The following is a 26,779-nucleotide window of genomic DNA, read 5'->3' as shown; positions in this document are numbered from 1 at the left end:
TACCTATTGATTACATTATTGTGATACAATATTGTATGAGGTGTTATTATTAATATAAATAACAAGAAATCAGAGGTCGTCTTTTTTTTTTTTGTGTAGTCGTAAACAAAGTTGTAAAACTCGTATATGCTCGATGTCGCCGACCTAACGAATTCAGACTACGCTCTGATTTGTATGAACAAAATATCTCTAACATTCGGGTTTATAAGAAATGTAATATGTATATTATAATAAATAGATTATAAGTTTATTTGTTTGATTTTTGACCCTTTGTTCCCACCCATTTGTTGTTATTAATATATTTAAATTAATTTCTTTTTTTTTGTTAATTTAAATTTAGAATGAACGATATTTGATAGAATTATGATGTCTCTTGTAAACAATGTAAATGACTAGTACGAGGATTGCAAGACCGATAATAACACCAATGACAATACCTGCGATGGCTCCATTACTTAATCCACCACCATTATTACCTGATTTACCATTGGTCTTTCCACAAACACCATCAATGTCACCGTCAATGCTACAACCACCTGATACTGTATTATCACAAACAACAAGTGCTGTTTCTTTTTTGTTGTAATCAATATTTCCACTACCACTTACATTTGGTCCAAAGAAAAGTGTTGAATTTCCATCACAACTCTAAATAAATGGAAGGGAAAGGGAATAAAATTATTAATTAATAATTATGAATAATATATATATTATTTGTTTGTAAACTACTTACAATGGAAGGAGCAATAGAAGCAGAATTGTTATTTAGAGTAACATTTTCAAATGTAATATCACTTGATTGAGTAGAGTAGACTGCGGCACCAGCACCAGAGGCTTTGTTTCCGTTGATGACAAGGTTGAGGAGGGTGGCAGTTGTTTGATTCAAGAAGATGGCTCCACCATTGGTACCAGCGTTATTGTAAAAGTTGGATGATTGGATAGCGATGACATTGCCGGCTGGCACTGATGAAATGGCGGCACCATATAGAGCAGAGTTGCCTGTGAAATTAGAGTTGAGTACATCGACGTTACAAGAACTGGTACCGTAAACTTGACCGAATTTGTTACCAGTATTGTTGGTGAATGTACAGTTGTTGATGGTGATATCACTTCTACCGCAAATGACAGCATTGTTTTGGGAGTTTGAAAATACGTTGTTCTTGATACTGACCATCGTAGCCGAGAGTGTGAGGATAGAAGCTCCGTACACTTGGTTATTGTTAAATACGTTGGATGTTACAACATATGGGTCTGATCTAATGTTGGCACCATAGATCAATGAACCGACACTAAGAGTGGTCAAGTTGTTATTGACAAATGAGTTCTTGGTGATTGAAAGTGCTCCAAATGATACATAGATCATATAACGGGCGTCGTTTTGAGTGAACGTGCATAAAGTGATGGTTACGGGGACGAGTAATGTTTGAATGGCCGACATGGTAGATTTGACATTGGTGAATATACATCCGTCAAATACGACTGCACCATCGTTCACCTTTCCATCAGCATTGTCGAAATTGGCAATGGAACCAGTTGTTCCGAGGATATTGGTAAAGTTACTGTTACGAATTTCGATACCGACATTGATAGACGCCGAAGCAGAGAAGAATAGCGAGCCGTTGGTTGCTGTACCGTCAAAGTTGATGACTGCGATTTCATTGATGGTCAATTGAGTGACGTCGGCATCAGTGACGACGACACCAGCGGCAGGAGCCAAATTAAAGAAATAGGGGGCTACACCAGTCAAGTCAAAAATAGTACCAACGCTACCATAGATAGTGACTGAACGATTATAGAATTGAATGTTTCCGTTAACTGCGCCCTTGTAAGTACCAGTTGCAACGTTCATTGAAGTGGCACTAGTGTCTGGGTCAGCCATGACCATTGCAAAACCAGTCTGTAGATTCTGACAAGCCAAAGCTATAGTACTACCACATGTTGCTTCTGTATTAGTACTAGCTTGATCAACAAATACTGTTGCTCCTCCTAAACATAGAGTTATAATAGATAATAATAAACTAATAAATAATATTATTTTCATTTTTCAAAATACGAATATATAATGAAAGTAATGTGTATTGTGTTATGATATATATAATATTGAAATGATTAAGAAAATCTTCTGGACTCAATAAATGAGGCTAATGAGGTGTTTAAACCATCATATCATGATGAGGTCAGAACCATCTTTTCGTTTAATTTAAGCCAAACGAGCTATGATTAAAAAAAAACTCCAAGGAATTTTACAAGTGGTTGAAAAAATCGGGAAATAGCGGTAAGAGCTCGTTTAATGAGCTCAAAGGTTTTCGAAACCCAGAGAATTTTCAACGCCCCTCTTATTGATTAGGGAATGACTCTGAGAAAAGAACAAAGAAATCGAAAGTCTTGGGGCGATAGAATCTATTCAAATGGGATAATTACTCAAAGAAAGATATCAGGTAATATCTTCTCTGAAAAGATCTTTCAAAGAGTCATTTCATCATTACACGATCATTCATTCATAGAGCAACAGATCACCCACTCTAAATAGTTTGTATAATAAAATAGATTATAATTTATTATTATTATTATTAAACTAAATATAAATGAATAGATGTTGTGTAATACCGACAATTGTAATTACACTAATTAGAGTACCCATCATTGATGCAATGGTATTGGTACCGCTATTGCTGTTGTGAGCAGATGAACCAGACTCCTTTCCACAAACTCCATCTTCAATATCACCTGAAACGGAACACCCTCCATCTACTCCATCACAAACAACTAGTGGTGATTGTTGATTGTTATGATCAACATTTCCTGTTCCATTTACGTTTTCACCAAAAAATAATCTTGAATTACCATCACAATACTAAACCATCCCAAATAATTAAATTAATATATAAATGAGAATAATAACAATTATCTAGATATACATACAATTGAAGGAGCACTAATAGCAACATTATTGTTTAGAGTAACATTGATAAAAGAAATATCACTTTTTTGGTAAATGTAGATAGCACCACCAGTACTGGCACCACCAGATGCTTTGTTTTGGTTGAGGACAACGTTGAGAAGGGTGGCAACGGTCTGTCCCATATAGATGGCTCCACCATTAACTGCAGTATTATTGATAAAGTTGGAGGATGATGCAGAGATGGTAGTGGATGCTCCAGTTGGGAGTGAAGAGATGGCAGCACCATTTTGGGCAGAGTTGGAGGTAAAATTAGAGCTGAGTACATCGACGTTACAATATCCAGTACTATGAACTTGACCGTATGTATTTCCAGTGTTGTTGGTGAATGTACAGTTGTTGATCGTGATATCACTACTACCACAAATGACAGCATTGCTTTGGGAGTTTGAAAATACATTATTCTTGATACTGACCATTAAACTGGTATATGATAAGATGGCAGACCCATACAATTGGTTATTGTCAAAGATGTTGGATGTTACAACAAATGGATACGATCTAATGTATGTACCACAGATTAAAGCACCGACACTGAGATTGGTAAAGTTATTGTTGGTAAATACATTCTTGGTGACTGTGAGCGCACCAAATGATACATAGATTAGGTATCTGGCATCATTTTGAGTAAATGTGCAATAAATGATGGTAGTCTGGACAAGGAATGTTTGAATGGCTGGTTGAGTAGTAGAGGTTACATTGGTGAATATACATCCGTCAAAGTTGACTGAACCTAGCATTGTAAAACCTTCAACATTGTTGATATAGGCAATACTACCAGTAATGTTGGTAAAGTTGCTATTGTGAATATTGATTGTCACATAGACCGATTCTGAATAGGAGTAAAACAATGAGCCGTTGGTTAAAGAGCCGTCAAAGTTGATGATGGTGATTTCGTTAATGGTTAACTCTGTATTATCATTTTCAGTGATCATTGAGTCAGAGGAAGGGGCCAAGTTAAAGAAATAGGGGGTTACACCAGTCATGTCAAATACAGTTTCACCATTACCATAAATGGTAACTGAACGATTGTAGAATTGAATGTTTCCATTGGCTACACCCGTATATGTACCACTTGCAACAAATATAGAGGTCAAACTAGTGTCTGCATCGGCCATTAAAACTGCAAAGGCGCTCTCTAAATCTTGACAAGCATCTTCTTCGGAGCTACCACATGTTGCATCTGTATTTGTACTAGATTGATCAACATATACTGTTCCTCCAGCCAAACATACTGAAATTATAATTGATAATAATAAAAAAATAAATGTAATATTAAAAAATTTCATTTTTAGAAATGTTAATAAATAAATAAATAATATATAAATGTATTATAAATAACAATGATGACGATGTGTACTATACCATTAGTGATCTTAATTAAATTTAAATATTATCATTTATGAAATGACGACCAGCGATGAACAAAAAATGTCTCGAAGAATTTTCGACGCGATAAATTTATCCTGGCTCTAGAGTTCACAAGTTTTTTGTTATTGAGAAATTGTCCCCAGAGATTTTTGGAGAATATTTATTATTTAGGTTATTTATTATTTATTATTTATTTAATTATTTAATTCATTCATTGATTAATTATTTATTTTTTCTAATGAGGAGATCTAACAGTTGAATAATGGTAATTACCACCACCATATTTTAATTGATTTTTGCGACGTTTGTAAAAGACAAAGATGACGCAACCGAGGACAGCGACACCTGCGACGACACCGACGGTGATGGCGGCAATGACCTTGTTGGAGAGACCATTGCCAGAGTCGTCGTCACTGGGACATGTGCCTCCCGTATTAGAGGTACCGTCCACTGTGCATTCACCGAGTCCGCAAACGACAATGTGTGAGGTCTTGTTGGTCGAAGTGTCATTGTTGAGTCCGTTGGTAATAACCTTGTCAAAGAGAATGGTCGACGCGTTGGTACAAGATACCATACCACCATTATTGGCAGTATTGGTGTTGAATGTGACATTGGACATTGTGAATGCACAGGCACTCATGAAAATAGCTCCACCATTGTTGGCAGCCTTGTTGTATTCAAAATCGGTATTGTTGATGTGGAAGACTGATTGGTCGGTTGCATAGATTGCACCGCCAGAGTCACGAGCAATATTGCTCCAAAACATGACATCGGCGATGTAAAAGGTCGAACCTGACAGCGAGCTGATGGATGTGCCGTTGGCAGCAATGTTGGAGACAAAGGTAGTATTGGACAGGTAGACGATCGACGCGTCGGTGGCGTAGATCTGGCCATACTTGGATACCGTGTTGAGGGTAATGTCTGTGTTGGAGATATTGACGTTACCGGCCGTCACGATGATCGCGTTGGTTCCTAGACCTCCTGTAAAGTAGCACTGTTCGACATTGACACGTGACGCGTACGCAATGATGATACCGCCATACACCGAGTTGCCCGTGAACGAGTTGTCATAGATTTGGGCGATACGCGAGTGGTATCCGAAATAGAGTAACGCGCCCGTCTGCTGATTGTCAAATGTGGTGGGGAAGACATTTTTGAAAAAGTAGTTACCCGTGATGGAAGTCTCTCCAAACGTCTTGTAGAGCAGATAACGTGCGCTATTGTACGTTATATTGGATCCTGTAAGCGTTAATTCGGAGCTCTGCATAAAGATGATCGTGTTGCCAGCCGTCACGTTGGTGATGATGCATGTAGTGATGTTGAGAAGCTTGTAATCCTGGTACCCGGATTCCATGTAGACTAGTGCACCCTTGCCCGTTGTGATATTAGAGAATAAACATGACTCGAGTGTCAAGACAGTCGATGCGCTAGAGTTGGCCGATATGATGACACCAGTGTCGGTGGTCTGCACGTTGGGCGTGAAAAAATTGACTACATTGAGACCTTTGAGTGTGACTACTGTCTTGTCGGTCAGCGATACATTGCCAAGTGACTCGGGTAGATCTGTCGAGATAAAGTAGAGTGCGTTGTTGTTGGTCAGATCGATGGTGACATTGTCGGTGGTGCTGGCGGTTGTGATGGTCACTGTTTGGTTGTAGATGGTCAAGTTGGCATTACGGTCGCCTGTGTAGGTACCTGGTGACATGATGATTGTCAGTGGGACGTATGTACCGTTACTGTCAACACTCGTGTTGCTGCCGACAAATGCCGCAAACGCGCTCGTCAAATCAGCACATGCGTTGATTGGTGTATTGTCTGATCCACAAGTCTGACTGGTGTTGGTTGATGCTATATTGACATAGATTGTTTGTGACTGCGACTGTTGTGATACTGCAACTATGATGAGTGTTGAGATAAATAAAATAAATAGACTTATATAACTTTTCATCGTTGCTTGTTATTTTTGATCACACCACCAATTTTTTAAAAACAAATAAATGAATTGTTATTTGTCCAAACAAAGAGAATGAATAATGATCTAAAGTAGAGCCCTCTCCTTCACCCCTATAAATAAATTAGCGTGTTGATAGTGACAACGATTGGTTGCTTTATTTCTATTTTATAACCCTGATGATTTAATTAAATATCTAAGAAGTATCCACCTTTTTTAATTTTTCAAAAATTTCCCTTCGATTGAGGAATCATCAAGAATCGGAGTTGGTCTTCAAAAGGAGTGTTTAGAATTATCAAGTAACACAAAGGGTCGTATCAGTATAACTGATCAATGGCGGAGACAGCAGCAACCAACTCTGACACCCAACAAACGGCAACATCTCTACAATCACTGACATTCGATGATGGCTATGATCAACCACTATCAGTTGGAGTTTTACCATCATCATTTACAATCATTGGTGTTTGGTAATAGATATAATCAAACCCTATCAGTTGGAGTATTACCATCATCATTACAATCATTGGTGTTTGGTAATTACTATAATCAAGCAATATCAGTTGGAGTATTACCAACATTCATTACAATCATTGAAGTTTGGTGGCGACTATAATCAACCAATATCAGTTGGAGTATTACCATCATCATTACAATCATTGGAGTTTGGTCGGGACTATAATCAACGCCTATCAGTTGGAGTACTACCAACATCATTACAAATCGTTGGTGTTTCCAACATCATTACAATCATTAGAGTTTGGTTATGAATATAATCAACCTCTAACAGTTGGAGTATTACCAACATCTTTACAATCACTGAAGTTTGGTTATAGATATAATCAATCAATATCAATTGGAGTATTACCATCATCATTGCGATCATTGAAGTTTGGTAATAACTATAATCAACGTCTATCAGTTGGAGTATTACCAACATCATTACTAGAATTGGAGTTTGGTGGCGACTATAATCAACCTCTATCAGTTGGAGTATTACCATCATCATTACAATCATTGGTGTTTGGTTGGAACTATAATCAACGCCTATCAGCTGGAGTATTACCATTAACACTACAATCGTTGGTGTTTGGCTATAGGTATAATCAACCAATATTATTTAGAGTATTACCAACATCATTACAATCATTGAAGTTCGGTAATGACTATAATCAACCTCTACCAGTTGGAGTATTACCAACATCTTTACAATCATTGGTGTTTGGTGATTACTTTAATCAAGCACTAACTGATGGAGTATTACCAACATCATTACAATCATTGAAGTTTGGCTATAGATATAATCAACCACTATCGGTTGGAGTATTACCAGCATCATTACAATCATTGTTGTTTGGTAGAGACTATAATCAACCACTATCAGTTGGGGTATTACCAACATCGTTACTATCATTGAGGTTGAGCGATGAATATAATCAACCTCTACCAGTTGGAGTATTACCAACATCACTACAATCATTGGTGTTTGGTTATTACTCTGATCAACCTCTATCAGTTGGAGGTCCATCAACATTAAAATCATTGAAGTTTGGAAATAGATATAATCAAGCAATTTTAGTTGGAGTATTACCATCATCATTGCAATCATTGGCGTTTGGTGATGGATATAATCAACCTCTAACAGTTGGAGTATTACCATCATCATTACAATCATTGAAGTTTGGTGGCGACTATAATCAACCTCTAACAGTTGGAGTATTACCAACATCGTTACGATCATTGGTGGTTGGTAATAATTTTAATCAAACTCTATCAGTTGGTGCATTACCATCAACTTTACTATCATTGAAGCTTGGTCAGCGCCTGTATATTGATATATCACAAAGAAGAATTTTACTTGATTCAATGCTCATAAAAAGAAACTTCATTAAATTAGGGCCACTTGGAGTAATCAAACTTCCGAATATCAAAATTCTTTCACCGATAACATCATCATGGGACAAGAGACTGAACAACATTCGAACGCCCACAACATGCAACCCAAATCCCAACTCTATCAATTACGACCCCAACTATTTAATGGCATATCCCATCAATACCACGGAATATGTTTTAGTCAACAACCACAAATATTTCAAATTACACTCTTTTCCACATTCTGCCAATCAAGTAATCTTTGTTATGTGTGAATCCTCTGGTGAATTGGTATATATATATATAAATCACAAACTTAGCTTAATAATAACCCCAATTGCTAACCTATCTGTTAGTTTGTTTACAAAGAAATAGATTATTCAAATAAGAAAAATAACTATGAAATAGATCAAAAGATCTACGACAAAGCCCAATTTGAAATCTCAACGATGAAACTATTCATCAACGACTCTATGTTTGTACAATACAAAGATCACCAAGATGACACTGATTTAAAAAAGATGTATCTTTTGACACATTTCTGTGAAGGTGGTGATTTAGAACAATTATTTCAATCAATTTATAAATGGTATGATACTAAATTCATATAACTGTTAAACAACAACAACAATAAATACCAGTGTTCACTAACATTTTCTCGAATTTTAGGAATGAGCAACCCCATCCAGAATATAAATATATTCCAGAAACTGAAATATGGCTTTATATTCGACGATTATTCCTCATACTTGAAAAACTATTACAACACAATCTTGCACATCTTGATATCAAACCACTCAATCTATTTATTGGATTAGACGGCAAAATAGTTCTTGGTGATTTTGGTTGCTGTCACTATTTCGTTGATCAAAATCATTCAGCTGCTGTCACCAAAACACACAATAATCAAGAAAATAGTGACAACCAAACAACAGCACAATATGCAAATATGATAGCCACAACACTTGCCTCTCGTGGAACAAATGGATATTACTCACCTGTATGTTATTTATTCATATTTTCATATTGTCAGCCAACTAACACCCATTTTTCGTTACATTATTTATAGGAATCAAAACAAAAGAAATATTACCCATCAAGTGATATATATTCAGTTGGTTCAACTCTATTCCATTTACTTTCATGGTAATTATGAGATTTTATCATCAAACTTTATCCGTAACTAATTATTTCACAGTCACCCAGATGATATTGCCAATAGAAAAGAGTTTATCTCGAATCACAAAAAGAACAACTTTGATGCCGGTCATATTAAAATATCAACTGTTAGATATTCTGAACATTTAATTAATTTTGTAAAGAAACTATTAATAGCAACACCTCTTGATCGTCTTTCATTGGATGATTTGAATGGAGAAATAGTCAACCAACACACACAAAGAATCACATCATTTTTAATCAATCAACGACAAATTCTATCAAACAAAAAAACATTAATATTGGATGGTGAATTCAACAGTCCTCTCAAAGGATTACTTCCACCAACACTTTTAAAATTAAAGTTATTAGGAAACTTTAATCAACCAATCGAAAGGGGTGATATTCCTGATAGTGTTGAAACACTAATATTCGGATCATCATTTAATAGTCAAATTGGATCATTGCCAAGGACATTAAAACATTTAGTTTTAGGAAAATCATTCAATCAACAGTTGCAATCATATGGTACAAATGCTACAATACACATAACCACAGACAATTGGAAAGATACTCTGTCTACAGTATTTAACGATTGGAGTGATGATAATTTGAAATGTATCAATATCTACCACTGCCAAGACTTGGAACAGACAGCCATCAATTCTTTTATAAAAGACAACATGAAGGGATCTAATTTCATCTTAACGATCGGTGAACAATCTTTTGGAATTGGTGATATTAAGAGGTACGTAATCAGGTGGTAATACAAATTCACAATAATGCTAATAAAACATATGTTTATTGACGCTAACCAAATGTTTTTTTTTACAGGAGCAATAATATACTAGAGTGGATGAAGAATGATGATATCAAATGTTTGGTCAATCTAGAAGATGTCAAAGTGATATCACATGTTCAAGCATCAATCTATCCACATTTATTTTGTCAAATCGATAAATCAACATTTGAATCAATCAATCAGCACTTTGTCGAATACCAACCCGACTCTGAATACCCCCTAAAGGAAATGGATAAATTATTTAAATTGGATGAAGACAATATTCATCAAATGTTTGAACATAATCATCAATTTCTAAATATTAGATTGATTTACGTCAAAACATCAGACTCTGTGCTATCAAAGATAAAAAAGGTGTTCGTTAATCTTTCAAAAAGCAAAACAAAGAAATAAAAATCAAATAATATTATTAAAAACAAGATGTCGAATTTAAAGAAAGAGCACTTGTGAGTTATGAATACAGATATTTCTAATTTCTTTCAATCTTTAATTAATTAAACCACCATTCTAATATTAGAAACATAATGCATTTGGAATTTTAAAAAATACTTTTAGGTTCTCGAGAACAAGGATCATAGTGGAAAAACTATAGTAACATTACTTGGGGATTAGTAATAGTATCTTTATTATTTAATCACAGAGCAATAGTAGTTGCTATCCTAGCCTATTAATGTCAAACAATCATGTCCACAAAACAATAATCACATTATAATTATGAACAAATGTATGTTCACATTACGCACAAAACAGCAACATAACTGAAACCTTGGCAACTCTATTTACTATTCGCCAACCACAAAACATTTCTATTAATTGTTGTTTTAAACAAAGCAAAGCCTTTGACACTATCATTTCACCAACTAAATGTTTAAAATAGTTCATTCGATTTAAACCAACTTTCACATGTATACAAATTCTATAAATAAAAACAACTGTTGGTTGTCTTGTATTTCAAATCTAATTCCAATTTTAAACAGGTTGTTTTAATTCTAATTGTTTCTTTCATTCATATATGTTATCTCTAATTAAAATATATCGTAGCAAAGATAAAATGAAGTGAGCCAAAGGTAACTCCGCAATTATAGTAATAAAGATCGAACATCGACTCTTTCACCTGATTAAATTTTTAAAAAATCTAGAGGGCTCTTGATTTTATTGTTGCAGCTCTTGTGCACACTTTCTTTTTACTCCTATCCCCAACCAATCAATCAACTCAACCACTTTTTGATAAGAGATAGACTGATCAAAGCAAAGTGAGCTAGTTACTACAGCAAAACTAGCTAGCTAACTTCAAGAGACTCTCTTTATCAGGGTGGACAACGAGATCAGATTAGATAGATAGATAGATAGATAGATAAACAAGACAGACAGGACACTCACTACTAGTATAAGAGAGATTCACATACATTTATCACACCACACTAGTACTACACCAACACACAAAAGATATCTTCCCACTAACCCACCTTCATAATAATACTACAATCATCCCACTACCAGTTTTGATATTATTTATTGATTGATTGATCAAGAATCAAATATCTATTTAAAAAAAAAAAAAAAAGAGATAAACCTTGACTACTACACTCCTATCAGCTGCATCAGAGGATTGTAGTTTGTAAGTAGAGTAGAGCAGAGCAGAGTAGTGCCTTTTTTTATTTAGTTTTATAGATAGTTAGATAGAGTATAGTATTAGGTTGTTTTATATCTATTTATTATTTATTTAGTAATCCTTTTTGTTGTTGTTGTAATAGTATTTATATTAGCATTCACCTCCTCCTCCTCCTCACTCCCTTCTTTACACTACCTTTTTTTTTAGTTTAGTAGTTGTTTATTTTTTTGTATATAGAGATAAGTTTTTTTAAAAATATATTATCATCACCAATCACAAATCACAAATCACAAATAGTCAATCAATCATGTCAAATACACCAAGTAATGCATCATCATCCAATATAGGAGCACCGTCGCCATCGCAACCCATGTCGACAGCGTCGGCGTCAACGGGCAGCCTATCATCACTCTCCAACAACATGAATTCAAACACATCATCGTCATCGATGTCATCGTCGTCGGCAGCAGAGAATGAAGACAGACTCATCCACGATCTCATCAATCGTATCAACATACAGATAAAGCTCACCAAGAATCTAGGTGGCTACCAAACCGCCGATCAAATACAACAAGAACATATCCGAAAGTACAACGAAGACACCCTCATCCAACTCAGCTCAAGTAAATTAAATATCATAGCAACAGGTTTATCAGATTCTTTAGAAAATTTATTAAAGGTAAATACTAATAACAAATCAGAAATCAGATGATGCAATGAATGAAAAGAGTATCAAGTAAATAGGAATCATAGATAGATAGATAGATAGATACAGGTCACCTGTATAAGACATCCGAGATCAGCAAGCAGATGTTTGTTTGTTTCAATATCTCCTATGAGCTTGAAAAAATCTACTTTAAGAAAAAAAAAAAAAAAAAAAACCATTGCACCATCTGATCTAGATTAATTATCACGCGATATATGTATAAATAATGTATTAATATTTAATTTAATTTGTAATATTAATTTTGTAGAGGAAAGATAAAGATGAAACAAATGAACATAATTCATGGGCACAATCATATATATTAAATTTACTTGCTAAATGTATGCAACATCAATGGCATCATATTGTAAGTTTAAGAAAAAAAGATAAATGTCCAAGTTGGACTTGAAATTTACTAACTTAACTTAATTATTTTTATTTTGTTTTTTTAGAAATCACAATTTAGAAATGTACAAGGATTAGATGAAAAAGAAGCAATTAGATTAAAAGAAAAGGAGGAACAAATATTACCACCACCTCTTGAAGAGGCATTGGCAAGAGTTATATTGGGTCAATCGATGACATGTTTGATGCGATCGGTCGTGTCCAACGAAGAAGAGTTGCGACGAAACTCTGGACGTGTCATCTTTCAGTTGTCGGCCACCAACTACGAGTCTGTGTCGGGCAAGATCACCGAGATATTGCACGTGGTGGTCAGCGGCAAGGAACCCGACGACCAGTTTAGCAACCAGTTCTACCTCATCGAACACTTGAACCTCAACTCAAAGCGATTGTCCGAGTTGTTGGACCGCGTGACACGCGCTGCCAACTCGTTCAAAAAGGAGCGCCACCAATTTATTCTTTCACAGGTGCTCAAGAATGCCGTGTGGAACTGGATCGACAACTACCCCATGGAGTTTGTGACGCTGTGCAAGATGTGCGAGCGTCTGCCGGGCAACCCCGACCAGCTGTTTGACATTCTCGACGGCTGGGCCAAAAAGACGGCACACAAGAATGCCTTTTGGCCACTACAGACAATGCTTCTGATCCTGTGTCCAGATATCATGCTCAAGATCTACAAGCAGGATAAAGCAACCGACTATAGTGCCAAGGAGCGTTTCCTCGCCGATTTGAAAAAATCACTCAAGGTTCCTAAATTGGCCGACGTTGCTGCGTCTTGTTATGTCGATATTTGTAAAGCGTCGACTTATGTCTCAAAGAGCGAGTTGTCTGCACTACGTTATATCGTGCCAGCCATCGAGACGGAACTCAAAGAACGTCTTTTCAACAAGGAACGTACACTCGAGACTCCCAACGACCTAGACATGATGATCGAGTGTCTAGTGTCATCGTTCAAAATCTCACCGAGAAAGGTCACCACTCTTATCCCCGACTGTCTCAATCCCGACACTCCACCACACTTTAGAATGGTGTTGGTACGCAGTTTGTTGCGTATTGCTCGTGAAGACGCTGCCAATACTCTGCCATGGTCGCCATCCATCTCGGACGCCTATGCACTCGTTTCAGGTCAACTCAAAACCATGTTTGGAGACTATCTTCAGTCGATTCGTTCTCATGCAGCACTCAAGAGTGCAACAGACAAAAAGTCAAAACAACAATTTGAAAAGGTTCAGTTTGATACTCAAGTGATGGGGTATTTGATCCAACTGTTCCTTGCCGATCCACGTCTATCACTCTATGCGTTAAAGACACCTGCACAAGATCTAGAAGACATTCGTAGTATTATTACTGGTTTGTGTTATTGTTCGTCACAATTTGCATTGCCAGAGATTGCCGATGTCGCTGCCGAGACATTACTCAAGTTCCACAATGCCGTCTACATTGAAGCATGGTACGAGAAAAAGATGATCAATGGGTTCTGGGAGATTAGCTCAGCTGTCAATATATCACTAGCCAACGCTCTCATTGATATGAAGGATGCAAAGTATGAACAGATTCAAAAGCTTGTTACATTGCTTGAAGAGATTCTATTGCGTCGTAACGCATTCCTCGAAAAGAGTAAAGAGTCGTTACGTCCTGAAGCATCAGTTCGAGATGTTCGTTCACAAGGTTCGACCAAATTGGAAATCGCACTTCTCATTCACCTTTGTTCACCAGAACCTGATATTTGTAGCAAGTGTGCTACTTGTTTTGGTTTGCTCTGCGAAGAGATTGAGATATTGGGAGACGACGATGCTCAAGCCAACAACCCAATCGCTGCCAACTATGGTATCTACAAGAAACTGTCGACTGCTGGTGTACTACAAACCGGTCGTCAACATCAACAAAAGGTTATTCGTACATTGCTCCGTCGTATCGAGACACCTACTACTGGTAACTTTGCCGCCTGGGAAGAGGTGTATACACGTTGGTGTCAACTGACACCTGTACTCATGACCACGGGTATTGAAGACATGGACAAGCAACGCAAGATTACAACGAGTGGAAACATCACCAAAACATCATCGCCAATAACCGACAAGTCACCAGCAGAAATCAAACAAGAATGGCATAATACTATGGGTTTCTTGGTCGCTCTGTCAGGTGTAACATTAAACAAAGAAACAACTGTACGTGCAGCTCCTGAAAAGGATAATCGTCGTGTACTATTGGGTGCCAAAAAGAATGTCCAAGAACGTACCATCAAGGTAATCGATTCATTTGTCGAAGAGTTGATGGATTTGGTAGTGTCTGACAATGCATTTATTAGAGAGACAACCATGTCACTCTCGGGTACTGGTATGTCTCCATCAGTGTATGCCGTACTATTTAGACATCTTCAAGGAGTCATCAATGGCTTCTTTGGCGATGCCGGTCAGTTGGACGTGTCTGACCGTTCCACATTGTTTGTCGACCAAACGATTGGTGTCGTCAAACATATTCTCGATATCTCACAGACGGCTGAAGATCTGGCCATCATCACCTCGTTTGAACCACTCACACTCTTGATCATCCGTTATCTCAACCATCTCGTTCCGTCCACCACTTCACTTCGTATCAAAAAGAATTTCTGTTCACTCCTCGATGTCATGATGATCAAGAGACAATATATATCTTTTTCACGTGAAACTGAATTCCGTAATACTCTCGTCGAAAATATTATTGAATGGACTTCAGATTTTAATCTTGCTACAAGAGTAAGGAAAAGATAAAAATAGAAAAAAAAGATAAATAGAAAAAAATATTAATCTTTATTTTATTTTTATTTATAGAAATCATCAGTATCAATTTCAACAGATTCAACAAGAATTGATATTCAAAATGATGTAAATGCAAAGAATGAAATGATGTTGATGAAGAAATTACCAAAGGAAGTTGATGTAGCTTGTGTTACTACTATTGCATCTTTATTACGTGGTCTAACTTTACCAACTAGTGATGATGATGCTCAAGGTAGTAAATTTGGAAAATATTTTACATTCTTTACTACTTTATTAACAAATTATAGAAGTAAACAAGATCAAGTATGTAAAATAGAAATAGAAAAAAAAAAAAAAAGATAAATATTTATTTATTTATTTATTTATTTATTTTTAATTTTTTTTAGGGTAGAAAGTCCACCACAATTAGCAGATGGAGCAATTAGAAGTTTAAGTAACATGTTGAGTGCAAATATTCATTATGAATATTTTGCAACAATGGGTTATCATGAAGATCACGAGACTAGATCAGCTTTCTTACGAGTCATTGCCAATATTCTAAATCAAGGTACTGGATTTGATGCAGTTGAAGATGAAAGTGCAGACAAGTATGAAAAGTTTGTAGAGTTGCTTTTGGAACCCGATTACTTTTCGATTATTGCATTGGGAGAGGTGACACAGATTACTGAAGCCGATGAGGTGGCACGTATATTGGTCAACTTTTGTGAACAAAATGACAAGACCATGCCCATCTTGAAAAAGGTTATTCATCACGAAGTTTCGAGTACAGAGACTGCCAATACATTGTTGCGTCGTAACAGTGTTGCCACTAAAATGTTGGCAGCCTATACCAAATTGATTGGTCAACCATACCTCAAAGTTGCATTGTATCCAGTCATGAAGACACTACTAGATAACTCTGAATCGATGGAAATCGATCCAAGTCGTGTCGGATCGGGCGAAGATGTCGTCGCCAATACCAACCGTCTGTTGGATTTAACCAAAAAGTTTATAAAGGCAATTCAAGACTCTGTACCTCATCTACCACTACCATTTAGAGAGATTTGTAATTATATCTCTAAAGTGGTCAATGAAACATTCCCAGGCAACGAGAAAATGGCGATTGGTGGTATCATGTTTCTTCGTTTTATCTGTCCCGCCATTATCTCGCCCGAGATATTTGGTATCGTCTCGGCAGGTGCTTTGAGCAAAGAGACTCGTCGTGGATTGGTCCTCTGTACAAAGGTACTCCAGAATTTGGCCAATGGACAGATGGGTGTACGTGAGAATTACATGGCCAACTGTAACTCGTTTGTCAATGAGAATATGAAGGCTATTGACGATTTGTTTGAATCGTTTACCATCATCTCTCCCGACTATCCCAATATCAAGGCATCTGCAGGTGCTGAAGAACATAAAGACGACGATGTCATTATGCTCCACCACCACTTTTACAATGGACTTGAAAAGATTGTAAAGGTGCTCGGTTCACCTGCCATCAACCAACGTGATGTGGCCGACCGTCTCACTCAAACCATGCAACGTCTCGGTGCACCACCCGACCTCGAAAAGAAAAAGGCTGGTACTGGTATCCAACGTAATATCGGTGGAACAGGTCAAAACAAGGCAACCAACTATTACGAAGATTTTATGCGTCGTTTCCAAAGTCTCAACCTCGAACCACTCAAACAAAAGAAAATCTTTTACAAACAAGGTGTCACCAAGGAAAAGTATCCAGTCTTTTACTATATTGCAAAGAGATATGAGAGTTCAATGGATATGGAACATTTACTCTACCTCATGCTCAAGACTGTACAGGACAGTATGCATCAACCCTATGTCATAGTGATTGATTGTACATTGTTTGCACCAGAGCATCAAATCCCATTGTCTTGGTGTACAACTTGGTTACGTCATTTCCCAGATGAAGCTGCCGAGCATTTGAAATCAATCATTGTCGTCAATCCCAATCACAACTTTAAAAAGTATACCAAACGTGTTGGAAAGTTGGTTGGTCGTGCCACTAAAAAGATTGTATTACTTCAAAATCCAGTTCGTATCTTTGATTATATTGGAGAGGCTGAATGTGGATTACCACAATCTTCATTGGCAGTCGAGACTGATGTAAAGTCGACTTTCTCACCAGTTGTCAAGTTGTCTGGTCAGTATCATGAAAAGTCAGTGACACTACGTATCACAACCGATCTGTTGCAACTCATCTCGATCAAGCTTCACCCAATTCTAGGTAAGCAGTCTTCGTTGGTCGATCTCTACCACATTTCTACCATTCTAGAGGTCAACCGTACCTTTTCCGACGACGACCAAGAGTTCTTTATAAAGTATGATATGAATGGTCCCAAAGCAATGGTTCTAAAGTCACCACAATGTCAACAAATCTTGCAAGCTGTCAATCAAAGTAAAGCACGTTGGAAATTGAGTAAACCAGATAGCAAGTTGGCCAATAGATCTTTCCGTCCTCAAGATATCCCAGGTACATTGCTCAATGTCGCTCTTCTCAATCTCGGTAGTACCAAGAACGCATTGCGTGTTGCCGCCTACAACATGTTGTCTGCATTGTGTAGAAACTCAAATTTTTCACTCAATTTACAGTTGCTCGAGACAAGTGGATTGTGTATCCCCAAGAATAGTACACAATTTGTAATTCGTGTGTCTGAGAAACTCAGTCGTACCGAGACTGGCTTGACACTAGAGTTTTTGGCTGAATGTTTGCATGGTATCACCAAGGCATCTGCTGTAGCCAAGTATCTTGTGCTCGACTATGTGTCGCCGTGGATTGCCAACCTCGCACTATTCACTCAACCTAGTCCCACCCCAGAAGCTGCCGAGAAGTTGGCCAAAACCAACACTGTCATCAACGCACTCATCGACTTGTCAATTCGTGAGACACAAATGAAGTCTATCATCTTGTCCAAGGTTTGGGAAACATTTGGCCGTCAAAAACCAGATCTTGTCAACTTGGCACTCAAATGTTGTGTTAAAAAGGCAGTTGATTCTGGATTTGGTTCAAACAATTGCGAATTGATTGGTGAAATGATTGCATCGATGGCTGGAGAATCACCACAACTCATTGCAGGTAAACTCATTAGCAAGTTGATCCGTCTCATTGAACGTACCAGTGAGAATGTTGTACACTCTGAATTGTCAGAACACAAACTTTGGCCAACCATCATTGTCCACCTCCGTCTACTCTTGTTATTGTCATTTGATAATCTTATCTGTGCACAATTGTATCTGCCAGAATTATTACATATCATTTGTACACTCTTTTCAATTGGTAATGTCAATGTTCGTATCACTACACATGGACTACTTATCAATACTGTCCATTCGCTCTATACCTTCCTTGTATCAGCCGACAACAAGTTGCAAGGTCTACCATACCTCTTGTCCGAGATGGGTCAACCTTCATTCCGTCTACTATTCGGTATTGGTGGTAGTAATATAACTGCCGACTTTACAACACCCGATCAAAACGCAAAGGAACTCGAGAAAATGTCGATTACCAATGTCGACCCAGTCGTCAGCTCCATCTTTTCCATGCTCAACACGTGTTCGGCCAATGGTCAGTGTTTTGGCACTGCCTGGCACAACCGTTGGTTGTCATTCACCACCATCTCGTCGCTCCGTCCATGGAACCCGGCCGTACAATCACGTTCTCTCATCACACTAGGTATTATTGCACGTAGCTCAGAGTATGTCAACGACGAACTCGTCGAAAGCATCTTTAACGCACTCAAATCGGTTCTCGCAACCCCCAAATGTTTGCAAGAACAGAATGACCTGATTGTTGGTGTGTTGGTTTGTCTCACCAAGCTATTCGAATACATCAACCCGGCATCACGCTTTATTACACCACTCTTTTGGGTAGCCACCACGTTGACGCAGCTGTACGAGCCTCGCGTGTTTACCGCTGCCATTGCACTACTCGAAGTGATGCTAAAGACAATGGATCGCTGGGACCAATTCAAAGAATCGGTTGCCAAGACCTACTTGTCGGCACGTGAGCCATACCAAGCCATCCTGTCCAAACTCGACAACATCACAGGCGTATCATTCGAGTTTAACTTTTCGTTTGCCGTAGCTGCACACTTGCTCAAGGGTCTCAAGTACCCCAGCACCAAGACCACCACCTCTCGTCTCTTATCGACCTATCTATCAATCACTGCTAAAAAGGGAACGGGTGCGTCGGTTATTGGGTACTTGGCAGCTCTGTTTGCCACCGAGGGCGAGGTGGCCAACGTCGACCAGATTGCCGCGCTTACCGGCGAGGCTAATCGCACGTCTCCAAACCAGCTGTTGTTCAACGAGCACATGGTGCCTGATTCAGACTCTGCTGCGCTCCTCTTCACCTTCCTCGTCACGATTCTTGCTCACACTGACCGTGAGCACGAACAATTGTTTATATACGAGGCCCTCAAGGAAGGCATCCAGTTCCTTCCTCGCGCCTTCCCCGTCATCTACAAAACATTCATTCCCAAGTTGTCGACCGTCATCACCTCTTCTCAAATCGAAAAAATGATGCAAGCCGGTCTACTCATCATGGAACATATGTTTTCCTTTTCCATGGAGACTGCCACCAACAACAACAAACTTGGTATCTCGCACTTGAAGAAATTGGGTTTCCAAGGTCTTCCCGATTGTGGTGCTGGCTTTAATAGACAATCTAGCCAAATCAATGAATCAATCGTTAAAACTTGTGGAGAATTAATTACTTGTATTTTGACTCATAAACAATAATAATAATAATAATAATAATTAAACTAATAGCTAGGAAGAAATCAAATCACAAAACAAAAAACACATGTTATATTATAAGAAAAACAAACTAAACCAAAAAAAAAAACAAAACAATTGTATTTATTAATAAACTACTGATAATTCTAAAACCATTTATTTTATTTATATGATATTATTATTATTTGAATTTCTTTTCTTTTATGTTTAGTAAATAGCACTATAGAGCATATTTATCAATTTTGATAGCACAGAATCTGGTGTTTGGGTGTAAATCAATCTAATATTTAGATATTGATGATTATGTTCAAACACTTGATGAATATTGTCTTGATCCAATTCAAATAGTTCAGAATACAAAGAACTGTATTCAGAGTCGGGTTGAAATTCTCCAAATCGTCTGTTGGCTTCTTCAAATTTTGATTTATCTATTTGACAAAACAAATGTGGATAGATTGATGCTTGAACATGTGATATCACTTTAACATCTTTTAGTTTGATTTTACACTCGAAGTTGTTATTCGTCCACTCTATTATATTATTGTCCCTATTTTTTTTAAAAAAATGGTTAGTGTCAATTTGTTTAATTGTTGGTTTGTATTTTTACTGATTACATACCCCTTGATATCGCCAATTCCATAATATTTTTCACCAATTGTCAAGAAGAAATTGGATCCACTATCATTGTTTTTAATAAATGAATTAGTTTTTTTCCCCAGGTCTTGGCGGTAGTAGATATTGACATGCTTCATTTGAGATAGAGCCCAATCGAACCATTCATTCCACGAAGTATTATTATCTCTGTTAAGGTGGATTGTAACTTTTTTGTCGATGAGGAACAACTGTTGATTGAATGATATTCCTAAAGCTAAATTATTCAATGACTTTGGAAATGAATGTATTTGACTATTAAATGATGATCCGAATATTAATGTTTCAACACTATCTGGAATATCACCCCATTCGATTGGTTGATTAAAGTTTCCCAACAACTTTAATTTTAAAAGTGTTGGTGGAAGTAATCCTTTGAGAGGACTGTTGAATTCACCATCCAATATTAATGTTGTTGTGCTTGATAGAATTTGTCGTTGATTGATTAAAAATGATGTGATTCTTTGTGTGTGTTGGTTGACTATTTCTCCAATTAAATCATCCAATGAAAGTCGATCATCAGGTGTTGCTATTAATAGTTTCTTGACAAAATTAACCAAAAGCTCGGAATATTTAACAGGTGATATTTTAATATGATCGGCATCAAAGTAATGAAAAACCTGTCAGTTTTGGTTTCAAAGATGTTATAATTAAAAGGTGTATACGGACTGGTGCATAATACCCTCTTGTTCCACGAGAGGCAAGTGGTGTAGCTATCATATTTGCATTTTGTGCTGTTGGTTGGTTGATAGAGTCACTAATTTTTTCTTGATTATTGTTTGTGGATTGTGTAGCTTTATAAATCAATCTGGGTACCAAAGTAATAGTGGCAACAACCAAAATCACCAAGAACTATTTCACCGTCTGATCCAATAAATAGATTGAGTGGTTTGATATCAAGATGTGCAAGATTGTGTTGAGATAGTTTTTCGAGTATGAGGAATAATCGATGAATGTATCGCCATATTTCTGTTTCGAGAATATATTTATATTTTGGATGAGGGTTTTCCTTTTGAAATTCATTCCTAAAAAGATTGTCAGTGTTAATATTGTTGTTTGATCAAAGAGCTTTAGTATCATACCATTGATAAATTGATTGACACAATTGTTCTAAATCACCACCTTCACAGAAATATGTCAAGAGATATATCTTTTTTGAATCAGTGTCATCTTGATGATCTTTGTATTGTACAAACATAGGGTCGTTGATGAATAGCTGCATCGTTTTGATTTCAAATTGTACTTTGTCATAGATCGATTGATCTATTTCCTGCTTATTTTTCTTGTTGGAGTAATCTATTTCTTTGTAAACATACTAAAGGATAGGTTAGTTAATTATAATACCAATTGTCTAAACCATATACTAACAATAAATTATATTTACGTACCAATTCACCAGAGGATTGGCACATTACTAAAAATACTTGGTTGGCAGAGTATGGAAAAGAATGTAATTTGAAATATTTGTGGGTGTTGACTATAACAAAATCTGTTTCGCTGATAGGATATTTCATTAAATAGTTGAGGTCGTAATTGATAGAGTTGGGATTTGTGTTGAGTGTTGTGGATGTTGGAGTGTTGCTCGGTCTGTTGGCCCAAGTGTGAGTTGAGTTATGATGTTTGTTTTGTAAAGATTTGGTTTTTGAAAGAATAAAAAAAACCTTGGTGCTTGGAAGCTTTATGACTCCATATGATCCTAATTTAATAAAACTTCTGCTTACACCAATGGATTGGTTGAAATCAACTAAAAATCTTATCGGATCTATTGAATCTCCATCAAACATCAATGATTGTAATGATGATGGTAATACTCCAACTAAAAGAGGTTGATTATAGTCTCTACCAAACACCAATGATTGTAATGATGATGGTAATACTCCAATTGATAGAAGTTGGTTAAAGTAGTAACCAAACTTCAATGATTGTAATGATGATGGTAATACTCCAACAGATATTGCCTGATTATAGTCCCTACCAAACTTTAAAGATAGTAATGATGTTGGTAATACTCCAACTGGTAGTGGTTGATTATATTCATTACCAAACTTTAATGATTTTAATGATGTTGGTAACACTCTAACAGATAGAGGTTGATTATATTCATTACCAAACTTTAATGATTGTAACGATGTTGGTAATACTTCAACTGATAGGAGTTGATTATATCTATAACCAAACACCAATGATTGTAATGATGTTGGTAGTACTCCAATTGATATTGTTTGATTATAGTCATTACCAAACTCCAATGATTGTAATGATGTTGGTAATACTCCAATTGATAGACGTAGATTATATCTCACACCAAACTTCAATGATAGTAACGATGATGGTAATACTCCAGCTGATAGTGGTTGATTATATCTATCATTAAACTCCAATGATTGTAATGATAATGGTAATACTCCAAGGGAAAGAGATTGATTATAGTTATCTTTAAACCTCAATGATTGTAACGATGATTTATCGGGTGTATTAGAGGTATGTGTGTCAGAGATCATATTTGCTATCTCAGACATGATTATGATCGATTATAATTACAAATCCTTTGTTATTATACTGAATACTACTTTCTGTTTGTAAGATGATAATAATAAAAAACCTTTGAAGGTAATCATTTGTGAAGAGAATTTTTAAAAAAATATTAATATATAAATTAATTTTTTATTTATTTAGTATAGATTAATTAAGGATCCTAATCTCCTAAAACTTGGATAAAGAAGGCAAAATGTTAACTTCAATTGAATTGATTTCGACACTAGCTGAAGGAGAGCTTAAAGAGAAACTCACAAAAGGAGCTCCGCCTGCATTAAAAATGGGGCTCGTAAATATCTTTGAGAACTTGTAATCACCATCATTGGTAAAATTCCAATAGCAAGCCCTTGGAACTGCATTGTTGTTTGGATTACTTGAATCAAATGTGGTATCATTAAAGTCTGGTGCATTACATTTAAGGGTCATTACAAAGTCTGAATTGGAAAAGGTAGCAATTCTAATTGACATGTATCCAAAAAAGGTTCCATGTGGTATTAATGTAAAGTATGCTGATTCTGGATCATTATCTAAATAAAATTAAAAAAGGAATTAATTAAAGGTAATTGATTTTTCATAAATATTATATTGATATGTATCTTTTCTTACAACTAGCAAAGAATAAACCAGCTTGATTTCCTGATACTGTATCATGTTGATTATCAACTGATGGAAATACACCAGCAGAGTCTCCAATGTTGAGTTTAAATGTTTTAGCTGTACCATCATATGGAACGAGGAATAGCTTTGGAGAAAAACTTTCAACTCTCTCAACTACATATGGATACTCGATAAAATCAAGTTCATTTATCATTCCATAAACTTTGTACCCATTGTCTGGTAAATCTAAAAATAAAGAAAAAAAAAAAAGAATAAATAAATAATTAAAAGAAAAAATAAATTGTCTATTACTCACCGATAGCAGGATATGAATACTCGGTCTTATTAACAGCAAAATTGTATTGGAATACACAATAGGCCATATTCTTGTGGAACAATTGAATCTGGTCATGGAGAATTTGTTTTAAACTCTTGACTGAATTTCCATCACCATCAATGTATTGAGCTGGGAATCCCCAAGCCTTTCCTTGGAGACAACAATCTCTCAAGACAGCGGCATAGAGTACCATTGTCATGGCCAAGAGATTATCCAAGAGTTTTGCATTTGATGGATCGGACATGTTGATGATGGCACCTTCAAGAGAGTCACGATAGTCCATGAATTGACTTCTGATCATTTGTAATAGGTTGTCATCGTCTAGATTGAGTAAATGTGATGGTGGCTCGACACGATGTTTGGCAGATCTGTCAATCTTGAATCCTTTTTTTGTTTGTTGTCTGTCGGTAAAGAGGGTGAGCAAATCGTTAAAGTTGTTTCCACGATTACGACAGTCTTCAAAGATTAAACCACATCTGTTTACTTCGGCTTGGTCCAATTCTGCGTTGATCAATTGTTCAATCTTTTCATAGAGCTCCGACATTTCATCGTTGAACTGATCTTGTGTGACATAGTTGTTGTTTTGTTTGAAAATGGAGCCCCAAACAAACCCAAATCCTGTTTTGAGTAGTGATCCTATGCCTACAAAGGAAAAGATTAATAATATATTAGTTGAGAATAGAGAAAGATTTCATGTAGGTCTTGTAAGATAGGTACCTGGGGTGAATGAAATGATGGTTCCAATGATTTGGCCCCAATCATTGGTAAATAGATCACCTTGTGCCTTTACTTTTGGTTTGATTGATCTTTGTTCAAGTTGACGTTTAGCTTTTTGATGTGGTGATGCATTTCTTGCAAGTTGAAAGTGTTTTGTTCGATTAAAGTTTAGTCTATTATTATTATTATTTGAACTAGTAGTTTGTTGTTGTTGTTGTTTTGGTGTATCAATAGTGTTAGACATTTGAAATGAGAATGAATATTAATAATTTATAATGTTTTTTGTATGAAAATATTGAATGAAATTGATTTCAAACAAACGTACTAGTTTATCTTATTGATGAGGGATGTGGATACCTATTCGAAATATTTAACGTTAACATTTGTCTACACACATGTGAGCACGTGGAGAACTAGACAAAGCAATGAACTTTGAATCTACATCACGTGTGCTTTAAATTAAGTACTTCTAATTGGGAAAGATATTTTTATTTTTACCTAAATTGGTACCAAAGTTGTGCAATGGTCTAAAGACGACAAAATGTTTTGGGTTCTTTAGCAAAGAGCAAATACCTCTATTTCATCAACTTGAAATTCTTCAGTGGATGCAAATGTTTGATTTCCTTTGCCTGTTGTGTCCTTGTAGGAGGTGAAACCTTGTGAACTTTCTTGTTTGATTTGACAATTATCACAAATCATATTCACCAAATACCGCTCCCGAATCTGGGTGTCCAAACACAAAATCACTATCTGCTAGGTACTTTGTCGGTTGCAATCCTTGTTTGTTGATAATGGTAAATATAAAACATTTGTTGTCACCATAATACTTGTTATCGGAATTCCAAGATTGACTATTGTAACCTCCAAACACATTTCCATCGGATGATTTAACCAAAGTGACAGTTTCACCTTTTCCATTACAAGCGTCGTGAAATGCCCTTGAACTGAAACCATCTCTTGTGCCTCTATGGATCAACTCAAACTTTTTCTCAGGTATGCCAATCCAATCCTTAATGATTTGGAACTTCTGGTGATCGATTAGTGTTGAAAGAGAGCGGAGGTTGTAGAACTCCAATTCTCGATCTATCTCCTCTCTAAATTGCTTTGGAATAACTGAATAATCCATAGTTCTAAGATAATTGAGAATATGTCTAAAATGTTTTCCATCCCTTTTTAAAATAAATAGATTAATATTAAATAATAAAAGTATTGTAAGATATATCTTTTCATACCTATCAATAAACAATTTAAAGGGATCGATCTGGCATTGTCCCGACAACATGACATCAAAATAAGATCCTTTGATCTTTGTTAGAGTTTCTTTTGATGTTTTGAATATCTTTCCACCAACCTCTAACTTGATTGGGTCAGTAATCAAAGATAGATCAACAACATTTTTAACCTTTGCAAACTTCTCCTTTTCTATTTCTAGTTTAGCCAACTTGTCTTTGAATCCAACACCAACTTGTTGTAATAGAATTTCTATTTGTCTAATATTATCTTCTTCTTTATCAAACATTTTTAATGAATGTAGTAGTACATCACCAGTGATGTTTGGGCCATTATTTATAGACCAAACTTAAACTTGTAAATTCAATAACTATCATCCACTA

General features: G+C 36.3%; 7 protein-coding genes across 7 annotated transcripts, besides 2 other annotated features; 2 read left to right on the top strand and 5 right to left on the bottom strand.

The window, feature by feature from the left end:
* Positions 1-336: 336 nt before the first annotated feature.
* On the bottom strand, positions 337-2,041 carry DFA_06917 (polymorphic membrane protein repeat-containing protein; the record flags this gene model as incomplete). The annotated part of the gene is made up of 2 exons (XM_004358104.1): positions 337-648; positions 734-2,041. 2 exons carry the CDS (start codon positions 2,039-2,041, stop codon positions 337-339), a joined length of 1,620 nt encoding a protein of 539 aa, XP_004358161.1.
* A 159-nt stretch (positions 2,042-2,200) lies between these two features.
* Positions 2,201-6,278, bottom strand: DFA_06916 (uncharacterized protein; the record flags this gene model as incomplete). Its single annotated transcript, XM_004358103.1, has 5 exons — positions 2,201-2,214; positions 2,608-2,854; positions 2,923-4,193; positions 4,604-5,251; positions 5,729-6,278. The coding sequence occupies 5 exons, from the start codon at positions 6,276-6,278 to the stop codon at positions 2,201-2,203; spliced, it is 2,730 nt and encodes a 909-aa protein (XP_004358160.1).
* A 336-nt stretch (positions 6,279-6,614) lies between these two features.
* Positions 6,615-10,509, top strand: DFA_06915 (uncharacterized protein; the record flags this gene model as incomplete). The annotated part of the gene is made up of 10 exons (XM_004358102.1): positions 6,615-6,746; positions 6,836-7,010; positions 7,039-8,447; positions 8,513-8,745; positions 8,826-9,156; positions 9,226-9,302; positions 9,355-9,932; positions 9,993-10,062; positions 10,149-10,388; positions 10,422-10,509. The coding sequence occupies 10 exons, from the start codon at positions 6,615-6,617 to the stop codon at positions 10,507-10,509; spliced, it is 3,333 nt and encodes a 1,110-aa protein (XP_004358159.1).
* A 1,134-nt stretch (positions 10,510-11,643) lies between these two features.
* Positions 11,644-11,658: a sequence feature (Short protein (DFA_06914, EGG19812.1) was converted to a misc_feature.).
* A 388-nt stretch (positions 11,659-12,046) lies between these two features.
* Positions 12,047-12,100: a sequence feature (Short protein (DFA_06914, EGG19812.1) was converted to a misc_feature.).
* A 49-nt stretch (positions 12,101-12,149) lies between these two features.
* DFA_06913 (neurofibromin) lies at positions 12,150-20,332 on the top strand (the record flags this gene model as incomplete). The annotated part of the gene is made up of 5 exons (XM_004358100.1): positions 12,150-12,407; positions 12,703-12,801; positions 12,887-15,571; positions 15,647-15,830; positions 15,987-20,332. The coding sequence occupies 5 exons, from the start codon at positions 12,150-12,152 to the stop codon at positions 20,330-20,332; spliced, it is 7,572 nt and encodes a 2,523-aa protein (XP_004358157.1).
* A 204-nt stretch (positions 20,333-20,536) lies between these two features.
* On the bottom strand, positions 20,537-23,499 carry DFA_06912 (uncharacterized protein; the record flags this gene model as incomplete). The annotated part of the gene is made up of 6 exons (XM_004358099.1): positions 20,537-20,876; positions 20,948-21,509; positions 21,646-21,774; positions 21,797-22,005; positions 22,063-22,159; positions 22,365-23,499. 6 exons carry the CDS (start codon positions 23,497-23,499, stop codon positions 20,537-20,539), a joined length of 2,472 nt encoding a protein of 823 aa, XP_004358156.1.
* Positions 23,500-23,683: 184 nt separating this feature from the next.
* prtB (uncharacterized protein) lies at positions 23,684-25,410 on the bottom strand (the record flags this gene model as incomplete). The annotated part of the gene is made up of 4 exons (XM_004358098.1): positions 23,684-24,042; positions 24,122-24,358; positions 24,429-25,091; positions 25,167-25,410. 4 exons carry the CDS (start codon positions 25,408-25,410, stop codon positions 23,684-23,686), a joined length of 1,503 nt encoding a protein of 500 aa, XP_004358155.1.
* Positions 25,411-25,495: 85 nt separating this feature from the next.
* On the bottom strand, positions 25,496-26,685 carry DFA_06910 (uncharacterized protein; the record flags this gene model as incomplete). The annotated part of the gene is made up of 4 exons (XM_004358097.1): positions 25,496-25,523; positions 25,562-25,618; positions 25,994-26,335; positions 26,399-26,685. 4 exons carry the CDS (start codon positions 26,683-26,685, stop codon positions 25,496-25,498), a joined length of 714 nt encoding a protein of 237 aa, XP_004358154.1.
* Between the last annotated feature and the right edge of the window lie 94 nt (positions 26,686-26,779).

This window comes from Cavenderia fasciculata (genome assembly GCF_000203815.1).
Source record: "Cavenderia fasciculata unplaced genomic scaffold Scf_ET2XIPL01CNAVH-3, whole genome shotgun sequence".
NCBI lineage: Eukaryota > Evosea > Eumycetozoa > Acytosteliales > Cavenderiaceae > Cavenderia > Cavenderia fasciculata.
This window is presented reverse-complemented; position numbering and strand designations above follow the sequence as displayed.